Raw genomic sequence first — 21,099 nt, forward strand, 5'->3', positions numbered from 1 at the left:
TGCAGTGTGTACCATCTACAAGATGCACTGCAGCAACTCGCCAAGGCTTCTTCGGCAGCACCTCCCAAACTCACGACCTCTTCCACCTAAAAGGACAAGGGCAGCAGGCGCATGGGAACACCAGCACCTGCAAGTTACACACCATCCCGACTTAGAAATATGTCGCTGTTCCTTCATCGTCACTGGGTCAAAATCCTAGAACTCCCTCCCTAACAGCACATGGACTGCAGCAGTTCAAGGTGGTGGCTCAAGGGCTATAAATGCTGGCCTTGCCAGCGATGCCCACATCCCAGGAACAAATAAATATATGGAGCAAAGTAACAAGAATACTGATACCCACCACTTCTAGGTTTTGAAAGATTAGAAAAATTCATATGATCAGGAGCAACAAGATTGACGGTAGCAATTAGGGAAATTCTTTCACTCTATGCAAAAACAAAGCAAAATGAATTTGGCAAGAAATCTTTTTTCAGATGCTGATGGATGTAATGCGTGTGTGTACTTCAGAACTCCCCTGAAGGTTGGTGGGTGAAGCTAACAGTGTTAAGCCTTCCAGACCAGAAGATCGCAGGTTTGAATTCTGGTATGTGCTGAGTTAAGAACATAAGAAATAGGAGCAGGAGTAGGCCATACGACCCCTTGATCCTGCTCCGCCATTCGGTAAGATCATGGCTGAACTTCTACATCAACTCCACTTTCCCGCCCTATCCCCATATCCCTTGATTCCCTTAGTGCCCAAAAATCTTTAAATCTCATTCGTGAATATACTCATCGTCTGAGCATCCACCGCTCTCTGGGTAGAGAATTCCAAAGATTCACAACCCAGTTAGCTAGTTGATCTGAAGCTGGGACAGCAGATGTGCTCAGCCTGTCTGGGATGGAGATGAGAGAGAGTTGGCTGGGATTCCTGCTCCTCAATTCAATGCAGCGGCTCCTGTTGGAAGTGCGCATGTGTACTGATGTCAAGACGAGAACACAATTGGGCTCGGCCGAGATGAACTCCACGGTCAAAGAGCCTGCTGACACTCATGGTCAAGGGTCATAAATGAAGAATGGCACCTAGGTCAGGTCCCATGTCTCAGCACCTTGTAGGAGAAGGGAAAGGGGGAGGGGGAGAGGGAGAGAGAGAGAGAGAGAGAGATATCAAAAACATTGAATTATCTTCTACTATTTGGGGCAAGTCATATACAAGTTCACAATGACGGGATAACCATTACCAAAACAAACTTAAAAACGATTTATATATTCCCATTTGTCAAATCAGAGCCAGGCAGGAAATGTGAAGACCAAAAGGAGGAATAATCAAAAAAAGCAGCTCATGTAAAAAAATAAGAATTGTATTGCAGGTACACATAAAAGAGGACAATAGAACAAACATACCCTACTTAAAAATGTTTTAATTTTGTGCATTTATATGTAATGACTGTAAAACCCTTTTCAGTGTTCCTCAACCATAGACTCTGTCGGGCATATGTAAATGTTAATGCATAGTAGTGTACCATTCCAAAACATGCCTTATTTTCTTACAAAGTGCTTAAGCAGCCACTTTATAATGAATATAACATGTAAAATATTCTCAATAATTTGAAATCAGACTAAAACATTTGTTTAAAAAAAGTCAGATAAAATTAGTGCTTTTGAGCTCATCTCTGTACTTTCACCCTGCCCTCTACATCATTAGTGATTTAATTTTCTCTTTTTTTAAAAAAAGTTTCTTCTCTCTATACACTTTGGAAACAGACCTTCTCTAGCCGTTTACTTTTTAAAAAAAACTATTTAAAACTTTCATTAATTAACCCTGCTTATTTACATGTACTGTTCTTTATAAAAATGTACATTTGCTGTTCTAAATATTGCAGTATTTATTGCTATTGTCACCTTCTTGTGACAAAAAGGACAGGATAAACAGTGAAGAGTGGGAAACAGTAGCTTATGTTTAAATTGTGTGGCTGTTACTTGTGCAGTTTTTGACATGGAGTCTGCTGTGGTTAGCAGAAAGAAAGGGTTTTCCTTAAAACTTAAAATATACAAACTGTTATCAACAGTATGTAAAGAGTTGCTGAGTCATAGCATTATCATGGTCCAACAGTTGGAAGTCATACTGACCAGCTACCTTTTAAAAACACATTTTCACATGGCCACTGTGTATTAAATGTGAACACTATAAATTCCGTGTGTGAATGTAAACTAAAATACAATACCAATCTTACACTGACAGCATGTATACATTTCCATAAGAACTTAGAAGCCGAGAGTACTGTTGTCATGTACAGCAGATAAGAGGAAATGACCCACTGACTAAATGATATACAAACTATAAATTTTTTTGCATTCTTTGATCATGGTACATCATAAGTAATAATCTGCGTTATGGAAATTTAAGAAGTGTGAGAGAAACAACAGGATCTCATTGATGGCTAGTTCTTCACACTTAAGACTTAAAACTTACAGACAAACATTAAAAAATAAAAACAGAAACTTTCTTCTCTTCATGAAACGAATAGGCTGGTGCCCACCATTTTACATACAGTTCCAGGAGCGTGGGGGTGCCCACCATTTTACATACAGTTCAGGAGCGTGGGGGGTGACATTGCTGTTTGGCAAGTGGCTTTGGTAGGCTTTCAGTACCTGCAAAATTCTGTCTGGAAGCACTTAGTGCTGTCTCACAAAGTTAAGGCATATTGCAATTCTACATAATAAATACAATTAAAATTTACAACATTAAGGTAAGGCATCAAACTAGCTTTTAAAAATCATAATCTGAGACCAAATAATGTGCAGGGTAATCATTCTGTTTAAAATGCACATTGTTTGGCCACACACAGTAATTATTTTGTATCAGCAGTCAAGACAGTAGCTGCCTTATGCCAGGTGAGACCACACTGTAGTGTCATCATCTGATAGCACCTCAAATTGAAGTGGTAATGTGGCAGAGAGAAAGTAGTTCTCAATTTAGCCCAAGGAATGATTCTTACAACACTCTCTCCTAATTAAGGCAACAATTACCATTTATAAAGTGAACAAACCATAGCAAGAAGAGAGTTTCTGTAGTACAGTTACAATAAAAGAACAGTGCAAGTCTACACTGGGATTTCCTGGCATCGGCCAGATTGAGTGTTGCGAAAGAAATCAATGATATTTAGCACAAAAAAAAACTTTCCCAATGGTCATAGAGGTGAAAGATTCAAAGTTGCCACTTCTCACTGTGGTGATGTTCATTCGGGGAGCTTCAGTTGCATGAAATTGGAGGACTACAGATGGCACAGACTGCAGTAAAAGGCTGGAAGTATCCATTATTTGTCTCAAAGAGGGCCTTTCTGTGAGCTACAGTCAGCTATGAATTCACAGTTTCTACTCCACGAAAATTTGCTTGTTGCATTTAACACCAATCTGCTATGTAATCAAACTCCTTGAACATTCCCTGTTCCTCCTCAACCAGAACCCTTGGTTCCCGTGGTGGCGTAAGAATCGGTGCCTCCGAGGTAAATTCTTCATCAAAGTTACTGACATCTTCTCGATCTTGGATTATGGGCTGGAATGGGGGCTTTACCTTCTTTGCCAACAAAGCGATCCAATCAATAGCCTGTTAAAGAAAGGGGGGATTAAAAAGTCAGAAATGTTTTGTTAATGAGCATGTCTACTGCAACACAACTGGTAAGGGACAAGAATGTGGGGAAGAAACATTCAGTCCATCCAGCTGGTGAATTATGGAACTGATGTAATTCTCGAGTGCTTCATCTTAAGCAGTGACCACAGGTTGGCAACAACTTACAATCGTTCAGTTTATTTGTAGGTTCTTTAACTTGTCATGTCCTCTAATTCAGCAAAACTACATCAACAAGTCCCATTACTACTTTAAAAGTTTAGATCATGTTCTTTCCTTAATCTTTTACCTAATGATAACATCTGGGTGCATTATACTGCAAGCTATCTAGCCAGGTTGTAACTTGTTTACACTTCCTTCCTGCCACAATGGCTATTCTCCCCAGGAGAGAGTGCTGCACGAGTACTTACACTTACACACACAGCTCCCTTCAAGGCTATTAAAATGTAGATGTTTAGAGAGCATGGGCTGGAGCATCTGCACACCAGACATTTCAAACTCCTCCTGAAGGGATTCCCTGAGCACTCTTTAAAAGCAGATTTAACAGCAATACTGGAGGTATACTGCATGTGGTGTCAAACCCAAATGATCGGAGACTATCTTACCCAGGGGGGGGGACTCTTGGGAGGTAGGCTGGCACCTAACTCTGGAGTTATACTGCAACTACAGCATCACTTCAAAGCCGTAACTGTGTTGCAGTGACAATAAAGTTGCAGCATAAACTTTTCATAACTGACCTAAAGCCTCTTGCCCTCCTTTGAATTCTTTCCACTCTAAATTGTCCGAGGGAATTTTTCACAACTGTGCACATCAAGTCATTGATGTTTTTACAGCTTACTGGGGTGTGTTAGCATCACTCAAGTTGCCTTATATTCTAATACAAGCTACAGGAAACTTTCGATTTACCAGCACCTAAATAACCGGAAATCTCGGTTAACTGGCAAAATTCAGGAGTAGGTTCAGGTAACTTTTATTACTTGCCTTCCTCCATTTGTTGCTGTGCAAGGGTGTGGCTGCAGCTGTTGCTAAGCTACAGAGACGCTTGCAACTTGTGGCCATTGTTCTGAAGCTGTTAACAGGGTTTGTTGCTTTATACGGATCTCTCAGCTCCGTATCTTTTACTATAGCTTTCGGTTATCTGGAATTTTTGATGAACCAGCACCACATCGGTCCCGTCGGTGCCGGATAAAAAAAAGTTTCCTGTATTTTGTTTGGCTCGCAACTGCTGCCTTAAATTTTGACGGTGCTTAGTTAGCTACAATCACACCTAGATCTTTTTCCTCCTGACTCACCTTATTAAACAATCTCATCATATATTTGCTACTTTTAGAACCAATTCATATTATATGGTCACATGGAACTCATCCACCTAGCCATTGTCTGTACACACCATCTTCCCCCCCCCAAAATTATAGAATTTAAAAACAGAACATAAACACCTACTCTGAAGAATGCTTGTTTCTTTACATCTTCTGCATCCCTTTCACTTGCGCCCAGACGCCGCTCTGGGTTCCTCCTCAGGAGCTAATGACAACAGTAATGCCAATTAGTGTTTAAATGAACCCTTTTCAGAAAAAGTATTTCTACACGTTTACCGTTGTAGATATAAACAGTTTTAAACATATAAATTACAACTAATTGGGATTCAACATGGGTCCTTATACTACACAGGAAAAAAACAGATTTCATACAATTCTAATTTCAGCAGCCCGGCAGCTTCTCAGCTGCTGTTATAGAGTAGCTTTGCTGTTAGATGTCATTAACAGGGAAAGCGTACATAGAAACATAGAAGATAGGAGCAGGAGTAGGCCATTTGGCCCCTTGAGCCTGTTCTGCCATTCAATGAGATCATGGCTGATCATCCAAATTCAGTACCCTGTCCCTGCTTTCTGCCCATACCCCTTGATCCCTTTGGCCTTAAGAAATATATCTAACTCCTTCTTGAATATATTTAATGAATTGGCCTCTACTGCCTTCCGTGGTAGAGAATTCCACAGGTTCACCACTCTCTGGGTGAATAAATTCCTCCTCATCTCTGTCCTAAATGGCTTACCCCTTATCTTTAGACTGTGACCCCTGGTTCTGGACTCCCCCCCCCCCCCCCCCCCCCCCCCGCCATCGGGAACATCCTTCCTGCATCTAGTCTGTCTAGTCCTGTTAGAATTTTATAAGTTTCAATGAGATCCCCTCTCATTCTTCTAAACTCCAGCGAATAAAAGCCCAGTTGACCCGATCTCTCCTCATACGTCATTCCTGCCATCCCAGGTATCAGTCTGGTGAATCTTCGCTGCACTCCCTCCATGGCAAGAACATCCTTCCTCAGATAAGGTGACCAGAACTGCACACAATACTCAAGGTGTGGTCTCACCAAGGCCTTGTACAACTGCAGCAAGACATCCTTGCTCCTGTACTCGAATCCTCTCGCTATGAAGGCCAAAATACCATTTGCCTTCTTAACCGCCTGCTGCACCCGCATGCTTACCTTCAGCGACTGGTGTACAACACCCTCAAGTACGTGGAATAGTTTTCCGCAACAATTCATGACAAAATCAATGGTATTTCATGAATCCTGCCATACACTTGTCTCATTTGAGAATTTTTAAACCTGAGCTCTCTAGGTCTGACCTTGTCGTTCAAGTCAGACAATCTATTTACATCGCTCATCGAGGCACCAACCTTTGCAAAGATGGCATCATTATTATCCTTCAATTTCCCCCCACCTAATGAAAGCCTTTTCCTGAATCCACTGCTACTTTCCCTACTTAAGCAGCTTGAAACTGGGTGTGTAGAAATCCTTGTGATCTCAAAAGGAACTTGGGGTGGCACTTGGGCACCATATCTGGAGTGACTAATGTTCTGGTGCGTTCTCGAGACATCCCAGTTACCTCCTCAATCTTGCTCAGTCCTACCAGTCTTGTGTGAAGGTGCATTGGCAGATCGCAAAGCTTTATAGAGTCATAGAGTAATACAGCACGGATAGAGGCCCTTCGGCCCATCGTGTCCGCGCCGGCCATCAAGCCCTGCCTAATCTAATCCCATATTCCAGCATTTATAGAGTCATCTATAGAGCTAGACATCAATACTACACAAGATGGTCTTAGTAGCAGGCCAAGATCCCACCTCAAAAGACTGATGAAGGAACTCTTGATCAGGATACTTTTCACTGGGAGGGAAGCATCCTAACCACACAATGAACTAATTCCACTTCGACACATCAACAAGGGTCGCATGGCTCTTGTAGCAAAAAGTCTTAAAAGGACATTAAACCATGATTGTTTTTCTGGATGAGCCTCCCCTGATGCAACAAACAAATGCTGATCAATCTACTTTTTAAGTTTTATTTAAATACAAGAAACATCTATTTTCAGGGATAGCAGAAACCAATGTTAAATTTATCACTTGTCAGATGTCAAATTAAGGGCAGTATCACTGTTCTAAACTCTCTTTATGCCGGCACCTAAATAACCGGGAATCTCTCTTAACCGGCAAAATTCAGGAGTAGGTTCAGGTAAGTTTTACTTCATATTAGTGGCCGTGTAACCGGGGTTCCTGGATCTGTGACCGTGTAACCGGGGTTCCTGCACCTGTTGCCATGCAACAGGGACACCTGGATCTGTAGCCGTGTAACCGGGGTTCCTGCACCTGTTGCCATGCAACAGGGACGCCTGGATCTGTGGCCGTGTAACCGGGGTTCCTGCACCTGTTGCCATGCAACAGGGACACCTGGATCTGTGGCCGTGTAACCGGGGTTCCTGCACCTGTTGCCATGCAACAGGGACACCTGGACGGGTGGCCGTGTACGGGGCTCTCGTACCTTAGTAAGTATACCTCTGTAATCCGGACTTTTTGATCAACCGGCACCACGCCGGTCCTGGATAAAAAAAGTTTCCTGTATCAATAATAATTTATTTCTTAGCTACGTCTTGAAGGCCATTTATTCATGCTACGTGGCCGAATGTACAAATATTAAAAAGTTAAAACAAAATCAGAAGCAGTGACAGACATTTAAATTACACACCAAAAAAATGTGAATGGAATTATAAATTAGAATAAATGTACAGCCCAGTCATTTTCTACCAAGCTAAATACAAATATCAATGAATACAAACATCAATGAAAACTTTATACACAATGAATGAAAAACTGAACAACTTCAATACCTGTATCTTTGAACATTACTTCCTTATTTTATAAGGAATATATTTGCATAATGCTCATTTTTATTTCCCATCATTCAATTTGATGACCATAAATTCAGAGAATGTTTAAAAATCTAGGAAGCAGAAAATCAAATAATGTAAGCATACAGCTTTTAAGATCTACTCAAAGAAATGAAACTAATATGATTGACTAGTCTGGTCAGTACACTTTGCTATGTTTTCAAAGCAAGCAAATTTGTAAAAGTTCTTAATTTTTTTCTCTCAAATTAAGCCAATTACTTAAACATACCCTTCTCATGATGGAGATGGAATCTGTAGATAGGAATCGTGGATAGCGCACTTCATCATTTACAATACTATCAAAAACTTCCTCTTCATCATCCCCAGGAAATGGTGACTAACGAGCAGCAAGAGAAAAAAAGGCAATAATTTATATTGTATTATGTACACGGGATTTAAATAATAGGTCACTCCAACTACTCGTGCTCACCTCACCAACCAACATCTCATAGATGAGAACACCAAGTCCCCACCAATCCACTGCCCTCGTGTATGAAGTTTCTGTCAGTACTTCAGGAGCAAGAAATTCAGGAGTGCCACAAAACGTGCTTGTTCGATCTCCAAAACCCATACCTGAAATAAATGATGGCAAATGAGCCAATTTCTCACCTGTATTTAACCAAACAAATTCAAAATAGTACAACATTATATACAACCTGCAGTTATGTCATTTAAATGATCTTAAGCAATGTAATACAATAAAGTGAGCAATTTGGAAAATACATTCACATGAATTCACAGCTCGACAGGCTCTAAACAGCATTCAGTATATGTAGATTCAAAATACTGTAGAAGCTATACAGCAGGCCATGTGGAAATATTCTAGTCACAAACTAACAAATGGTCGCAAAAGTAATGCAATGATTTCAATATTTGTTCTTAACAATCCACCTCAGAATCTATTCTATTGGTTATGACACTTAGCATTATTGTTTTTTTTTATTCAATCATGGGATGTGGGCGTCGCTGGCATGGCCAGCATTTATTGCCCATTTCGATTTGCCCTTGAGAATGTGGTGGTGAGTCGCCGCCTTGAACTGCTGCAGTCTGTGTGGTGAAGGTACTCCCACGGCACTGTTAGGGAGGCAGTTCCAGGATTTTGACCCAGCAATGATATTTCCAAGTCAGGATGCTGTGTGAATTGGAGGGGAACTTGGAGGTGGTGGTATTCCCATGCGCCTGCTGCCCTTGTCCTTCTAGGTAGGAGAGGTCGCAGGTTTGGGAGGTGCTGCCGAAGAAGCCTTGGTGAGTTGCTGCAGTGCATCTTGTAGATACACACTGCAGCCACGGTGCGCCGGTGATGGAGGGAGTGAATGTTTAAGGTGGTTGATGGGCTGCCAATCAAGTGGGCTGCTTTGTCTTGGATGGTGTCGAGCTTCTTAAGTGTTGTTGGAGCAGCACTCAGCCAGGCAAGTGGAGAGTATTCCATCACACGCCTGACTTGTGTCTTGTAGAGGGTGGAAAGGTTTTGGGGAGTCAGGAATACCCAGCCTCTGACCTGCTCTCGCAGCCACAGTATTTATGTGACTGGTCCAGTTAAGTTTCTGGTCAATGGTGACCCCCCAGGATGTTGGGGATTCAGCGATGGTAATGCCGTTGAATGTCAAGGGAGGTAGCTAGACTCTCTTGTTGGAGATGGTCATTACCTGGAACTTGTGTAGCGCGAATGTTACTTGCCACTTATCAGCTCAAGCCTGAATGTTGTCCAGGTCTTGCTGCACGCGGGCACGGACTGCTTCATTATCTGAGGAGTTGTGAATGGAACTGAACACTGTGCGAACATCCCCACTTCTGACCTTATGATGGAGGGAAGGTCATTGATGAAGCAGCTGAAGATGGTTGGGCCTAGGAGACTGCCCTGATGAACTCCTGCAGTGATATCCTGGGGCGGAGACGATTGGCCTCCAACAACTGCAACCATCTTCCTTTGTGTTAGGTACGGCTCCAGCCAGTGGAGAGATTCCCCCTCTGATTCCTATTGACTTCAATTTTACTAGGGCTCCTTGATGCCACACTCAATCAAATGCTGCCTTGATGCCAAGGGCAGTCACACTCACCTCACCTTTGGAATTCAGCTCTTTTGTCTATGTTTGGACCAAGGCTGTAATGTTGTCTGGAGCGGAGTGTCCCTGGCGGTACCCAAACTGAGCAGGTTATTGGTGAGTAAGTACCGCTTAATAGTTCTATGTGGAGTACATTTGTGAACCGAGAGCAGAATGTAATGGCATCAGGTGATCTGCTCGGCTCCTGGCTGTTATTGGTGGACAATTACTGGCTTCCAAGTAGCTGTGGGTTCCCAGTGTACTGCAGCCATATCATGGTTCACTTTTACATTCTTGGTAACTATTAATTTAACAAAATAATCAGATAGTCACTGTTGACGTGGCCTATACTGTACTGTACTCACATTACTCAGCATGGATAGCATACATCAATTTAATTCGACATATTGGACAAGTTATTCTTTCCCCCAGTACTTAATCTGCTCATATGTAGGAATTGGCTGAGAACGGCAGACGGCCACTAATTAGTATTCATCATGAATGCCAAGTTACGCACCATTCTTTGTAACATTACAATAAGCTTGCAATTTGATTTACATCACAAAAATAGTGTGGCTTGCATTTTAATTTGAGATAATGTCACCTGCAATACACCTACATACTATGTTGTTATAAAGAAGACAGGCCAGGTGAAGGAACTAATCAACTATGGAAGGCATCCTGCGATAGATCAATAGAAGTAACTGTGCTAAAATGCAGAAACAATATTTCAGGATCATATTTACATTCTAATCCATTAGGACTTTTCCAGTGAACTTCCAGAAGTGGAATACCTACCCTCCTTACAAAGACCAAAGTCAGCAATCTTGACATAGCCGTCACTATCCAGCAACAGGTTATCTAGCTTTAAATCTCTGGAAGAGAACAAAGATTTATATCAAATCACTGTGCACTTGCTAAACTGTTCAAATCCATTTCTACTCAACACCATCAAATTTAAAGAGTATGAGAGACAAGGGTGGACATTTTCTCAGGCTATACTCCCAGCATGAAGTCTAGCTAGCAGCAAGTGCATTAATGGAGACAATGCTACAACATCGTAACTCCAACTTTCCCACCCGCACTCACCTCTAGTAGAACCTTGCCAGGTTACATCCAAGGTGAAATAAATCAAATAGCTAATGGCAAAGTTCATAGAATCATAGAGTGATACAGCACAGAAGGAAGCCATTCGGCCCATCATGCCTGTGCCGACTCTTTGATAGAGTTATCCAGTTAGTCCCACTCCCCTGCTCTTTACTCATAACCCTGTCATTTTTTTCCCTTCAAGTATTTATCCAATTCTCTTTTGAAAGTTACTATTGAATCTGCTTCCACCGCCCTTTCAAGCAGCGCATTCCAGATCACAACAATACGCTGTGTAAAAAAAAAAAATCCTCCTGTTGCCTCTGGTTCTTTTGCCAATCACCTAAAATCTGTGCCCTCTGGTCACCGATCCTTCTGCCACTGGACACAGTTTCTCCTTATTTACTCTATCAAAGCCCTTCATGATTCTGAACGCCTCGATCAAATCTCCCCTTAACCTTCCCTACTCCAAGAAGAACCCCAGCTTCTCCAGTCTCTCCACATAACTGAAGTTCCTCATCGCTGGGCCCATTCTAGTAAATCTCTTCTGCACCTTCTCCAAGGCCTCGACTTCCTTCCTAAAGTGTGGTGCCCAGAATTGAACACAGTACTCCAGCTGAGACCCAACCAGTGTTTTATAAAGGTTTAGCATAACTTCCTTGATTTTGTACTCTATTCCTCTATTAATAAAGTCAAAGATCCCATATGCCTTTTTAACAACCTTCTCAACTTGTCCTGCCACCTTCAAAGATTTGTGTACATTCACCCCCAGGTCTCCCTGACCCTGCACCCCCTTTAAAATTGTACCATTTAGTTCATATTGCTGCTCCTCCTTCTTCCTGCCAAAATGCATCATTTCACACTTCTCTGCGTTAAATTTCATCTGCCATGTTTCTGCCCATTTCACCAGTCTGTGTCCTCTTAAAGTCTGCTACTATCCTCCTCATTGTTTACTACATTTCAGAGTTTCATATCATCTGCAAACTTGGAAATTATGCTCTGTATACCAAAGTCCAAGTCATTACTCTATATCAAAAAGAGCGCTGGCCCTAATACTGACCCCTGGGGAACACCACCGTATACTTCCTCGCTGCCGACGGAAGTGGTGGAAGCGGAGACACTCAATGTTTTCAAGGGGAGACTGAATGGGCACTTGGGGGAAATAAACTTGCATGGCTACGGGGATAGAGCGGGGGAATGGGACCGACTGGAAGGCTCTACAGAGAGCCAGCATGGACTCGATGGGCCGAATGGCCTCCTTCTGTGCCGTTATGACTATGACTTCCGTCCAGTCTTAAAAACAACCATTCACCACTACTCTCTGCTTTCTGTCCCTTAGCCAATTTTGTATCCACTGTCCCTTTAATCCCATGGCCTTTAATTTTACTAAGTCTATTATGTGGTACTTCGTCAAATGCCTTTTTGAAAGTCCATCAACCACACTACCCTCATCAACCCTTTCCGTTATTTCATCGAGGAACTCTATTAAGTCAAACACTATTTGTCTTTAACAAATCTGTGCTGACTTTCATTCATTAATTAGCCCATACTTTTCCAAATGTCAATTCATTTTGTCCTGGAGTATTGTCTCTAAATGTTTCCCCACGACCGACATTAGGCTGACTGGCCTGTAGTTACTATCCCTCATCCCACTTTTTAAACAGAGGCCTGCTGAGCCTAGCAAGTCAACAGTGAAGGAATCACTTCAGTCTCCGAATGATACGAATCTAATTTTCACCATCTGGACACATAGCTTGGTATCGATAACACGTTTGGTTTGATCAGCAGATGGCCCAGAACAGAACCTGCAGAGCACCACTGGTAACTGCTCTTCACCCAGTTATTCCGTTTCTGGATCGAGGTTAGATAAGCAGGAGAATCATCAGCCAGCAATCTCATGAAAGGATTCAAATGATAATACAAGTATCATCTGAACACCTCCCCTCCCCAAAAGTGACAATGCTGTTTCAATCACCCCTGAATATCCTTTATTGACTTTCCTTTGAGCATTAAAGTTGGTGCAAAATAATTGTGCATTTACATGTAGTAAGTTTGTTAACCCTACATACCGTTCCAAGCACAATATTTACTTCCCAGACATGCTGGGCCCTCGCTTTAATGATACATGGCCCTATTGACTTTTGGAAGCTGGCCTCAATGTTAAAATAATGATTTGCAGAGCCTCAACCAGTAAGTGAGGTTTTTAAAGATCTCCTGGTTCACTCCATGAACAATCAAATTTGCATATTCCACAGCTGGACTGATGCAATGAGCGTTATTAATAGTGCGCCTATTAGGTGGTTAGTGGGTGATTCAACAACATTATTGCCGATGTGTTGTTGCATGCTGCTCAGTTATATCAGAGCTCTAAGAATATATTTAGTGTAAATAGTAACACAAGAGAGAGAAAAATAAATCCTTGAAAAACAGTGCACAAAGGACAAATTAAACTCCTGAAAGTAAAGAAGTTAGTGGGAGCTTTGGGGTTGTAACAATGCTGGAATTGTGTTCTGGGCATCACACCTTTGGAAGGATATATTGGCCTTGGAGGGAGTGCAGCGTAGGTTTCCCAGAATGAGACCCAGACTTCAAGGGTTAAGTTACGAGGAGAGATTACACAAATTAGGGTTGTTTTCTCTAGAATTTAGAAGGTTTAGGGGGTGATCTGATCGAAGTTTTCAAGATATTAAGGGGAACAGATAGGGCAGACAGAGAGAAACTATTTCTGCTGGTCGTGGATTCTAGGACTAGGGGTATAGTCTAAAAATTAGAGCCAGACCTTTTGGGAGTGAAGTTAGGAAACACTTCTCCACACAAAGGGCTGTAGAAGTTTGGAACTCGCTTCCACAAACGGCAATTGATGCTGGGCCAATTGTTAATTTTAAATCTGAGATCGATAGCTTTTTATTAACCAAAGGTATTAAGGGATATGGACCAAAGGCGGGTATATTGAGTTAGGTTGCAGATCAGCCTTGATCTCATTGAATGGAGGAATAGGCTCGAGGGGCTGAATGGCCTCCTCCTGTTCCTAGGTTCCTATGAATCACACCAGAACTGGAATTTATACATTGTTGCACTGCTATTCCAGCAAAAATGGAGTCTAAAAGCAGACCATCAACAAACAATTCTTCTGCTACTTACCTGTAAACTATCTTGTGTTCGTGCAAATACTGCAAACCAAGAACCACACAAGCAGCATAAAACCTGTTAGAGAAGTCAAGTTAATGGTTAATATAAATAAAACAATGATACTTTCATTCCAATTGTACTTTTCGTACGAAATAGGCCAAACTAAAAGTGAAAAATTCACCGACATTTTTTTCTTAGAAAGTGGTTTTCGCTTGCCTCCCACAAGCTCCGCCAATACTATAGACAATACTCCCCGACAGCGAGTCTGCTCAGGTTACCGGTTAGGAGGCCTCTACCAGACCGGAACCAGCACTGGAAGCTGCAAGAGGCCAGCAGGAGTCTTTTGCACTCCTCTCCTATCGCCAGCTTAACCACCCCTGTCCCAAATGTTCATGCTGAGATGATGAATGTGTGAGGAAGTGTTAGGAGAACTTGCATCCTACCACTCCTTGGCACATCTTAAGTGTAGGGACAAAATGCAGCATCAGCTAACCAGAAATCTGGCGTTACGCAATATTACAAACAAGACAGACAAGTAGTTATGGCAATTAACTTGCAAGCATATAAATTGGATTCTTTCCAAACTCAAGTGTATAGAACTATTGGATTACTGAAAAATGTATGAAATTGGAACTGTTGTTTGAAACATCAAGGCTGTTCAGTAAAGGGTTTTTCTGCATCAAATAGAGAAATGTAAATGGACAGCGATGCTCAAGTTAAAACAGAGATCCATAACTAAAGCATCATACAAGCAAGCTAATAATGTCAAGAGCAAAGCTAACTAAGTAATATACTGCTAGTAGTGCAATATTCTATTATTTGGCTATCAGTGTTCACGTGGAAAGAGACCGAACATTAATTTTAAATGCAATTTATTTTTACACTCATAACTAACTCTATTAACCCTTTAGCTACCATGAATTATTTTGAAGTACACTTATGTAGGAAAACATGGCAGCCATTTTGTATACAGTAAAGTCCCACAAATAGCAACAAAATAAATGACCAATTAATCTATTTTCAGTGGGGATTAAGGGAGGAAAGTTGGCAAGGAAACCCCCCTCTCATCTTCCAACAAGCTTTGTGGGGAAAGATAGTTGCTTTGTAACAGCCATAGTGCATGCAGCACAGACTGACGGTTATTTTCATGAGATTATTTTTGTTTTCACTGTTGCGCATTAGCAGCAAGATAAACAACAGATATACAATCAAATTGTGGGGATCAATGTTGAAGGAAGGATTTACATTAAACATTTGTAATGTAATCATTAAACTTCTCCTGCCTTCAGTGCTCAGAAGTTAAAAGAAATATAACTGACAGCCAGAGGGTGTCGGGTATTCTGCCTACATAAACCATGTGTTAAAAGTACGAGTTAGTACTTACACAGCCCTGGGTTCAGAGAAAACATCGGCATGAATGTGCATCATCAAATCCCCACCAGGAGCATACTCCATTACAAAACATACATGATCTTTGGTCTGAAAACAGGCAAAGAGATTGACCAAAAATGGATGTCTGACACTGTTCACAGTCTCAAAAATTCTCTTCTCACACATAAGGCTGCAGATGGAACAGGAAACAAAAACAAATAATTAAGTTTTGCAATCCAGCAACATTTATCAAAAAATACAAAAGTCATTTAGTATCGCACCTGACAAACACTTTAGATGCTATAATTAGTTGCACATACACTTTAATAAAAAACTAGAAGTGGTGGTTTGTAACAATGATTCACTCTAAACTAAACACTGCTTTCTAAATGTAGATATTGGCACAAACCCGAGGCTATGATCTACACGAGTGGGAATATGGGCAAGAAGCATACACATATTCAAACCTCTGCTGCAGTTAAGACATATCTATATTCCAGTGTTAAAAATGTAACCTGAAAAACAGTGGAAAAAATCTCCACTGTTAGGAAGAGGATGACACGGTCATTCGATGGGCATGGTGCAATCTTTAGCATCAGTTTGGTGATAAGAACATAAGCGGAGTCGGCCATATGGCCCCTCGAGCCTGCTCCGCCATACGGCCCCTCGAGCCTGCTCCGCCATACGGCCCCTCGAGCCTGCTCCGCCATACGGCCCCTCGAGCCTGCTCCGCCATACGGCCCCTCGAGCCTGCTCCGCCATACGGCCCCTCGAGCCTGCTCCGCCATACGGCCCCTCGAGCCTGCTCCGCCATTCAATAAGATCATGGCTGATCATCGACCTCAACTCCACTTTCCTGCCCGATCTCCATATCCCTTGATTCCCCATAGAGTCCAAAAATCTATCTATCTCAGCCTTGAATATATTCAAAGACTCAGCATTCACAGCCCTCTGGGGCAGAGAATTCCAAAGATTCACAACCCTCTGAGTGAAGAAATTCCTCCTCATCTCGGTCTTAATGGCCGACCCCTTATCCTGAGACTGTGCCCCCTAGTTCTAGACACTCCAGCCAGGGGAAACAACCTCTCAGCATCTACCCTGTCAATCCCCTTCAGAATCTTGTATGTTTCAATGAGATCACCTCATTCTTCTAAACTCCAGAGAGTATAGGCCCAATCTACACAATCTCTCATCATAGGACAGCCCTCTCATCCTAGGAATCAATCTAGTGAACCTTTGGTGCATCGCCTCCAAGATAAGTATATCCTTCCTCAGATAAGGAGACCAAAACTGTGCCCAGTACTCCAGGTGTGGGCTCACCAAGGCCCTGTACAATTGTAGCAAGACTTCCTTACTCTTATACTCCAACCCCCTTGCAATAAAGGCCAACATGCCATTTGCCTTCTTTATTGCTTGCTGTACCTACATGCTAGCTGTGCTTCTTGCACGAGGACACCCAAATCTCTCTGACTACCAACATTTGAAAGTTTCTCACCATTTAAAAAATATTCTGTTTTCCTATTCTTCCTACCAAAGTGAATAACCTCACATTTCCCTACATTATACTCCATCTGCCACCTTACTGCCCACTCACTCAGTCTATCTATATCCCCTTGCAGACTCTTTGTGTTCTCCTCACAGCTTACTGTCCCACCTAGTTTTGTATCATCAGCAAACTTGGATAAATTACACTTGGTCCCTTCATCTAGGTCATTAATATAGATTGTAAATAGCTGTGGCCCCAAACATTCTCCCCGTGTTTGCGTGGGTTTCCTCCGGGTGCTCCGGTTTCCTCCCACAGTCCAAAGATGTGCGGGCTAGGTTGATTGGCTATGATAAATTGACCCTTAGTGTTAGGGGGGTTAAATACGTGGGGATAGGGTGGGATATGTGTTGGTGTAGGGGTTACGGGGATCGGGTGGGATATGTGTCGGTGCAGGCTCGATGGGCCAAAATGGCCTCTATCTGCACTGTGGGGTTTCTGTGATTCTGTGAACACTGGTCCTTGCGGCACCCCACTAGTTACAGCCTGCCAACCTGAAAAAGATCCGTTTATCCCTAGTCTCTGTTTTCTGTCCGTTCACCAATCCTCTATCCATGCTACTATATTACCCCCAACCCTGTGAGCCCTAATCTTGTGTAATAACCTTTTATATCGAATGCCTTTGGAAATCCAAATATACTACATCCACTGGTTCCCCTTTATATACCCTGCTAGTTACATCTTCAAAAAACTCTAATAAATTTGTCAAACACGGTTTCCCTTTCATAAATCCATGTCGGCTCTGCCTAATCATGTTACGATTTTCTAAGTGCCCTGATACCACTTCCTTAACAATGGATTCCAGCATTTTCCCGACGACTGATGTCAGGCTAACTGGCCTGTAGTTCCCTGTTTTTTCTCTCCCTCCTTTCTTGAATAGCAGTGTTACATTTGCAACCTTCCAATCCGCTGGGGCCATTCTAGAATCTAGGGAATTTTGGAAGATCAAAACCAATGCATCCACTATCTCTTCAGCCACCTCTTTTAGAACCCTAGGATGTAGGCCGTCAGGTCCAGGGGATTTGTCGGCTTTTAGTCCCATTAGTTTCTCTAGTACTTTTTCTCTACTTATATTAATTACGTTAAGTTCCTCACCCTCATTACTTGGCTCCCCACCATTTTTGGTATGCTTTTTGTGTCTTCTACTGTGAAGACAGACGTTTCTGCCATTTCCTTATTCCCTATAATAATTTCTCCTGTCTCAGCCTCTAAGGGACCAACGTTTACTTTTGCTACTCTCTTCCTTTTTACATACTTGTAGAAGCTCTTACAATCTGCTTTTATATTTCTTGCTAGTGTTCTCTCTCATTCTATTTTTTCCCCTTATCAATTTTTTGGCCAATCTTTGCTGGTTTCTGAAACTCTCCCAATCCTCAGGCTTACTATTTTTCTTTGCAACATTATAAGCTTCTTGTTTCAATCTAATGCTATCTTTAACTTCTTTAGTTAGCCATGGTTGGATCACTTTTCCCGTGGAGTTTTTGTTTCTCAATGGAATGTATTTTTGTCAAGAATTATGAAATATTTCTTTAAATGCTAGCCACTGCTTATCTACTGCCATACCTTTTAATCTATTTTTCCAATCTACCTTAGCCAACTCGCCCTGATGTGCTTTACCTATTGTCCATTTGGTCACCAGCCTAGAAGCACTCATTGTTGGGACTTTCCTGTTTGACTTGGCAGACGATCCATGGTGTGTGGATTACAATTGAATTAAAAACATGGTTTGAAAGTTAAAAAGTAATAAACTTAGGCCATGTCAACCAACCACAACATGAAAGAGAAAGTTTCCCTCAGATGTTAAAGTGTATGCAATGCCACCAAGGCCAGTGGTGGGAGAAAATAGCTGAAGATGACTAATTAGGGCTTCTTTCAAAGTTGTGCATGAAGGGAAAGGAAGATGCTTTGTGCCTGAACTGCCTTAAAAAGACATATCCTGGTGTCTTTCTTTCCCTAGGGTACTGATCTCTTTCATAAAACAAATTTATAGGCTACAGAAATACATTTGGACAGCATGCATTTCCTACAAACTTACCTGTCTACCTCGTCACGAGCCACAATATCCCCTTTTTTCAAGGCCTTGATAGCAAACATTTCACCAGTGACTTTGTACTCCGAGAGAAGAACCTGCATCATAAACGGGTTGAGAGTCAAACATTTATTTCACTGCACCGAAGTGTCTGGAGTGAATGCAACGGGCATTCCATGTTCTCATTTTAGGATTACCTTTCCAAAGTGCCCCCGGCCAAGCACAGCAACGCATCTGAAGTCCAGAAGACTGAACTGGAATCTTTGCTGTATTCTGGAGAGTTAAAAGATGAAAGGTTGCAGTATAACTAACTACTCAATGCTCCCTTCTGGATTGGAATTGATCACATTACTAGAGGGCATTTAAATATTTCTTCAATCTAGGAGCTCTTAATAAAAAAAAGAGATACAAATAGAAATTTAAATACTGTACCGCTTATCTTCTGACTGAGGGAGTGTTCGAAAGTCTAGTTCTGGGTGGGGTAGCTCAGGCACAGAAATTATATTGTTCTCTACTTTTGAAACAATATTGTTTCTCTCATTTAGAAAATCAAAAGTTGAGAGCGCTTCCTATAAAAGACAGTCAACAAACAGAATCAGTGCTATTTCTGCTTCAAGATAAAAATACAAAGTCAAATAAAGGTCTTGCAACAAAAGGAACAGCAAATGCATCACAAAAAAAAGTCTAGTTCAACACATTGAATATTTAGAAATGTACAATAATCTGTCGCCCAAATTACAATGCTAGAGTCATAAGACCCACCTTCCCTCAAGAAAAGTCTGCACTTGTTATTTAAGGCAGAAGGGTTTCCAACTTTGTTCAAGTACCATGTACCATGTAATTTAGGAATGTGAAAGTGGAAATTAGTAAGAATCAGAGCTATATAAATCACTGGGTTTGACCTCAGCTGGAGTATTGTGGACAGTTCTGGGCACCACACTTCAGGAAAGATGCAAAGGCCTTAGAAAGGGTACAGAGGAGGTTTACCAGGAATGCGGGACTTTAGTTATAAGGAGAGGTTGGAAAAGTTAAGACTGTTCTCCTTGGAACAGAGAAGGTTAAGAGGTGACCTAATAGAGGTTTTCAACATGATGAGAGGTTTTGATAGAGTCGAGAGAGAAAAACGATTCCCTCTGGCGAGTGGGTCAATAACCAGAGGTCATAGATTTAAAATCATTGGCAAAAGATCTAGAGGGGCGATTAGGAGGAATGTTTTCACTCAGAGTTGTCGGGATCTGGAACGCTCAACCTGAAAAGGTGGTGGAAGCTGATTCCATAAATAATTTTAAAAGGGAGTTGGACGGGTACCCGAGGATGAGGAACTTGCAGCGCTACGGACAGAAGGCGGGGATGTGGGTCTACGCACAACTGCTCTTTCAAAGAGCCAGTACAGGCATGACAGGCCGAATGGCCTCCTTCTGTGCTGCAGGTTTCTATGATTCTATTTTCAGATCATTAGTTGGCATAGACCATCTCCCGTAGAGATTAAACTCCACTTTGAATCCAACTAACACATTGTTCACTCATTCTCTCACCCTCATTTAATTACTATGACTGTTATCAAACAACTCATCTCTCTAGTCCAAGAACTCTATCTATTATGACCACCTGACTTAAAAATGCTGCATTTTACACAGCCTGGATGGTCAATATGAGCTTAGTCTCTGTGCAAAGCCCACTCCTGTAAATTTACATTTAATTAAAATATATACACACTGCTGGCCCCAAAGCCAGGACTTTTCACCATGCTTTAAAACTGGTGGCTAGAGGCAATCTGGAAACAGCCCTTCTGTGCAAAGCCTCCATAAGAGGACAATATAAACTTTTGTTCCAAGAACAATGGACACTGTTGCCTATAACCCACCATTTTCATTCATGATGGGCAGTAAAACTGTGCGTCTTTGTTGTACTATTTAATACTCAAGAGGAAGAAGTCCTTATGGTGTAGGAGGCCTAATGGCATAAAATAGTAAAACAAAGGAGCACTCTGAACAGACAAATAGGAATCAGCTTTTATACCTTTAGGATAGCACAGAGAAGAACACAAGGGAAACCTCTTCATCATTACATTAAAC

At 41.8% G+C, this 21,099-nt stretch overlaps 1 protein-coding gene across 3 annotated transcripts in view; it reads right to left on the reverse strand.

The window, feature by feature from the left end:
* Positions 1 to 1,316: 1,316 nt before the first annotated feature.
* The window catches only part of LOC147122351 (serine/threonine-protein kinase N2-like), a 141,683-nt gene continuing 121,900 nt past the window's right edge, over positions 1,317 to 21,099 (reverse strand). For 2 of the 3 annotated variants that reach the window (XM_085983412.1, XM_085983413.1), the window contains 10 exons: positions 19,457 to 19,593; positions 19,222 to 19,297; positions 19,031 to 19,122; positions 15,466 to 15,642; positions 14,094 to 14,156; positions 10,665 to 10,741; positions 8,255 to 8,397; positions 8,054 to 8,161; positions 5,048 to 5,128; positions 1,317 to 3,583 (listed from right to left, as the gene is read on the reverse strand). In XM_085983412.1, the coding sequence (XP_085839538.1) occupies positions 3,380 to 3,583; positions 5,048 to 5,128; positions 8,054 to 8,161; positions 8,255 to 8,397; positions 10,665 to 10,741; positions 14,094 to 14,156; positions 15,466 to 15,642; positions 19,031 to 19,122; positions 19,222 to 19,297; positions 19,457 to 19,593 (1,158 nt within the window). In that variant the 3' untranslated portion in view covers positions 1,317 to 3,379. Of the gene's footprint in view, positions 3,584 to 5,047; positions 5,129 to 7,764; positions 7,878 to 8,053; positions 8,162 to 8,254; positions 8,398 to 10,664; positions 10,742 to 14,093; positions 14,157 to 15,465; positions 15,643 to 19,030; positions 19,123 to 19,221; positions 19,298 to 19,456; positions 19,594 to 21,099 lie in introns of those variants that run through there. The other variant, XR_015077738.1, reaches the window with a different exon arrangement.

The sequence above is a fragment of the Somniosus microcephalus genome, chromosome 3, assembly GCF_052327205.1.
Source record: "Somniosus microcephalus isolate GS21.2 chromosome 3, FLI_Smic_1.0, whole genome shotgun sequence".
Taxonomy (NCBI): Eukaryota; Metazoa; Chordata; class Chondrichthyes; order Squaliformes; family Somniosidae; genus Somniosus; species Somniosus microcephalus.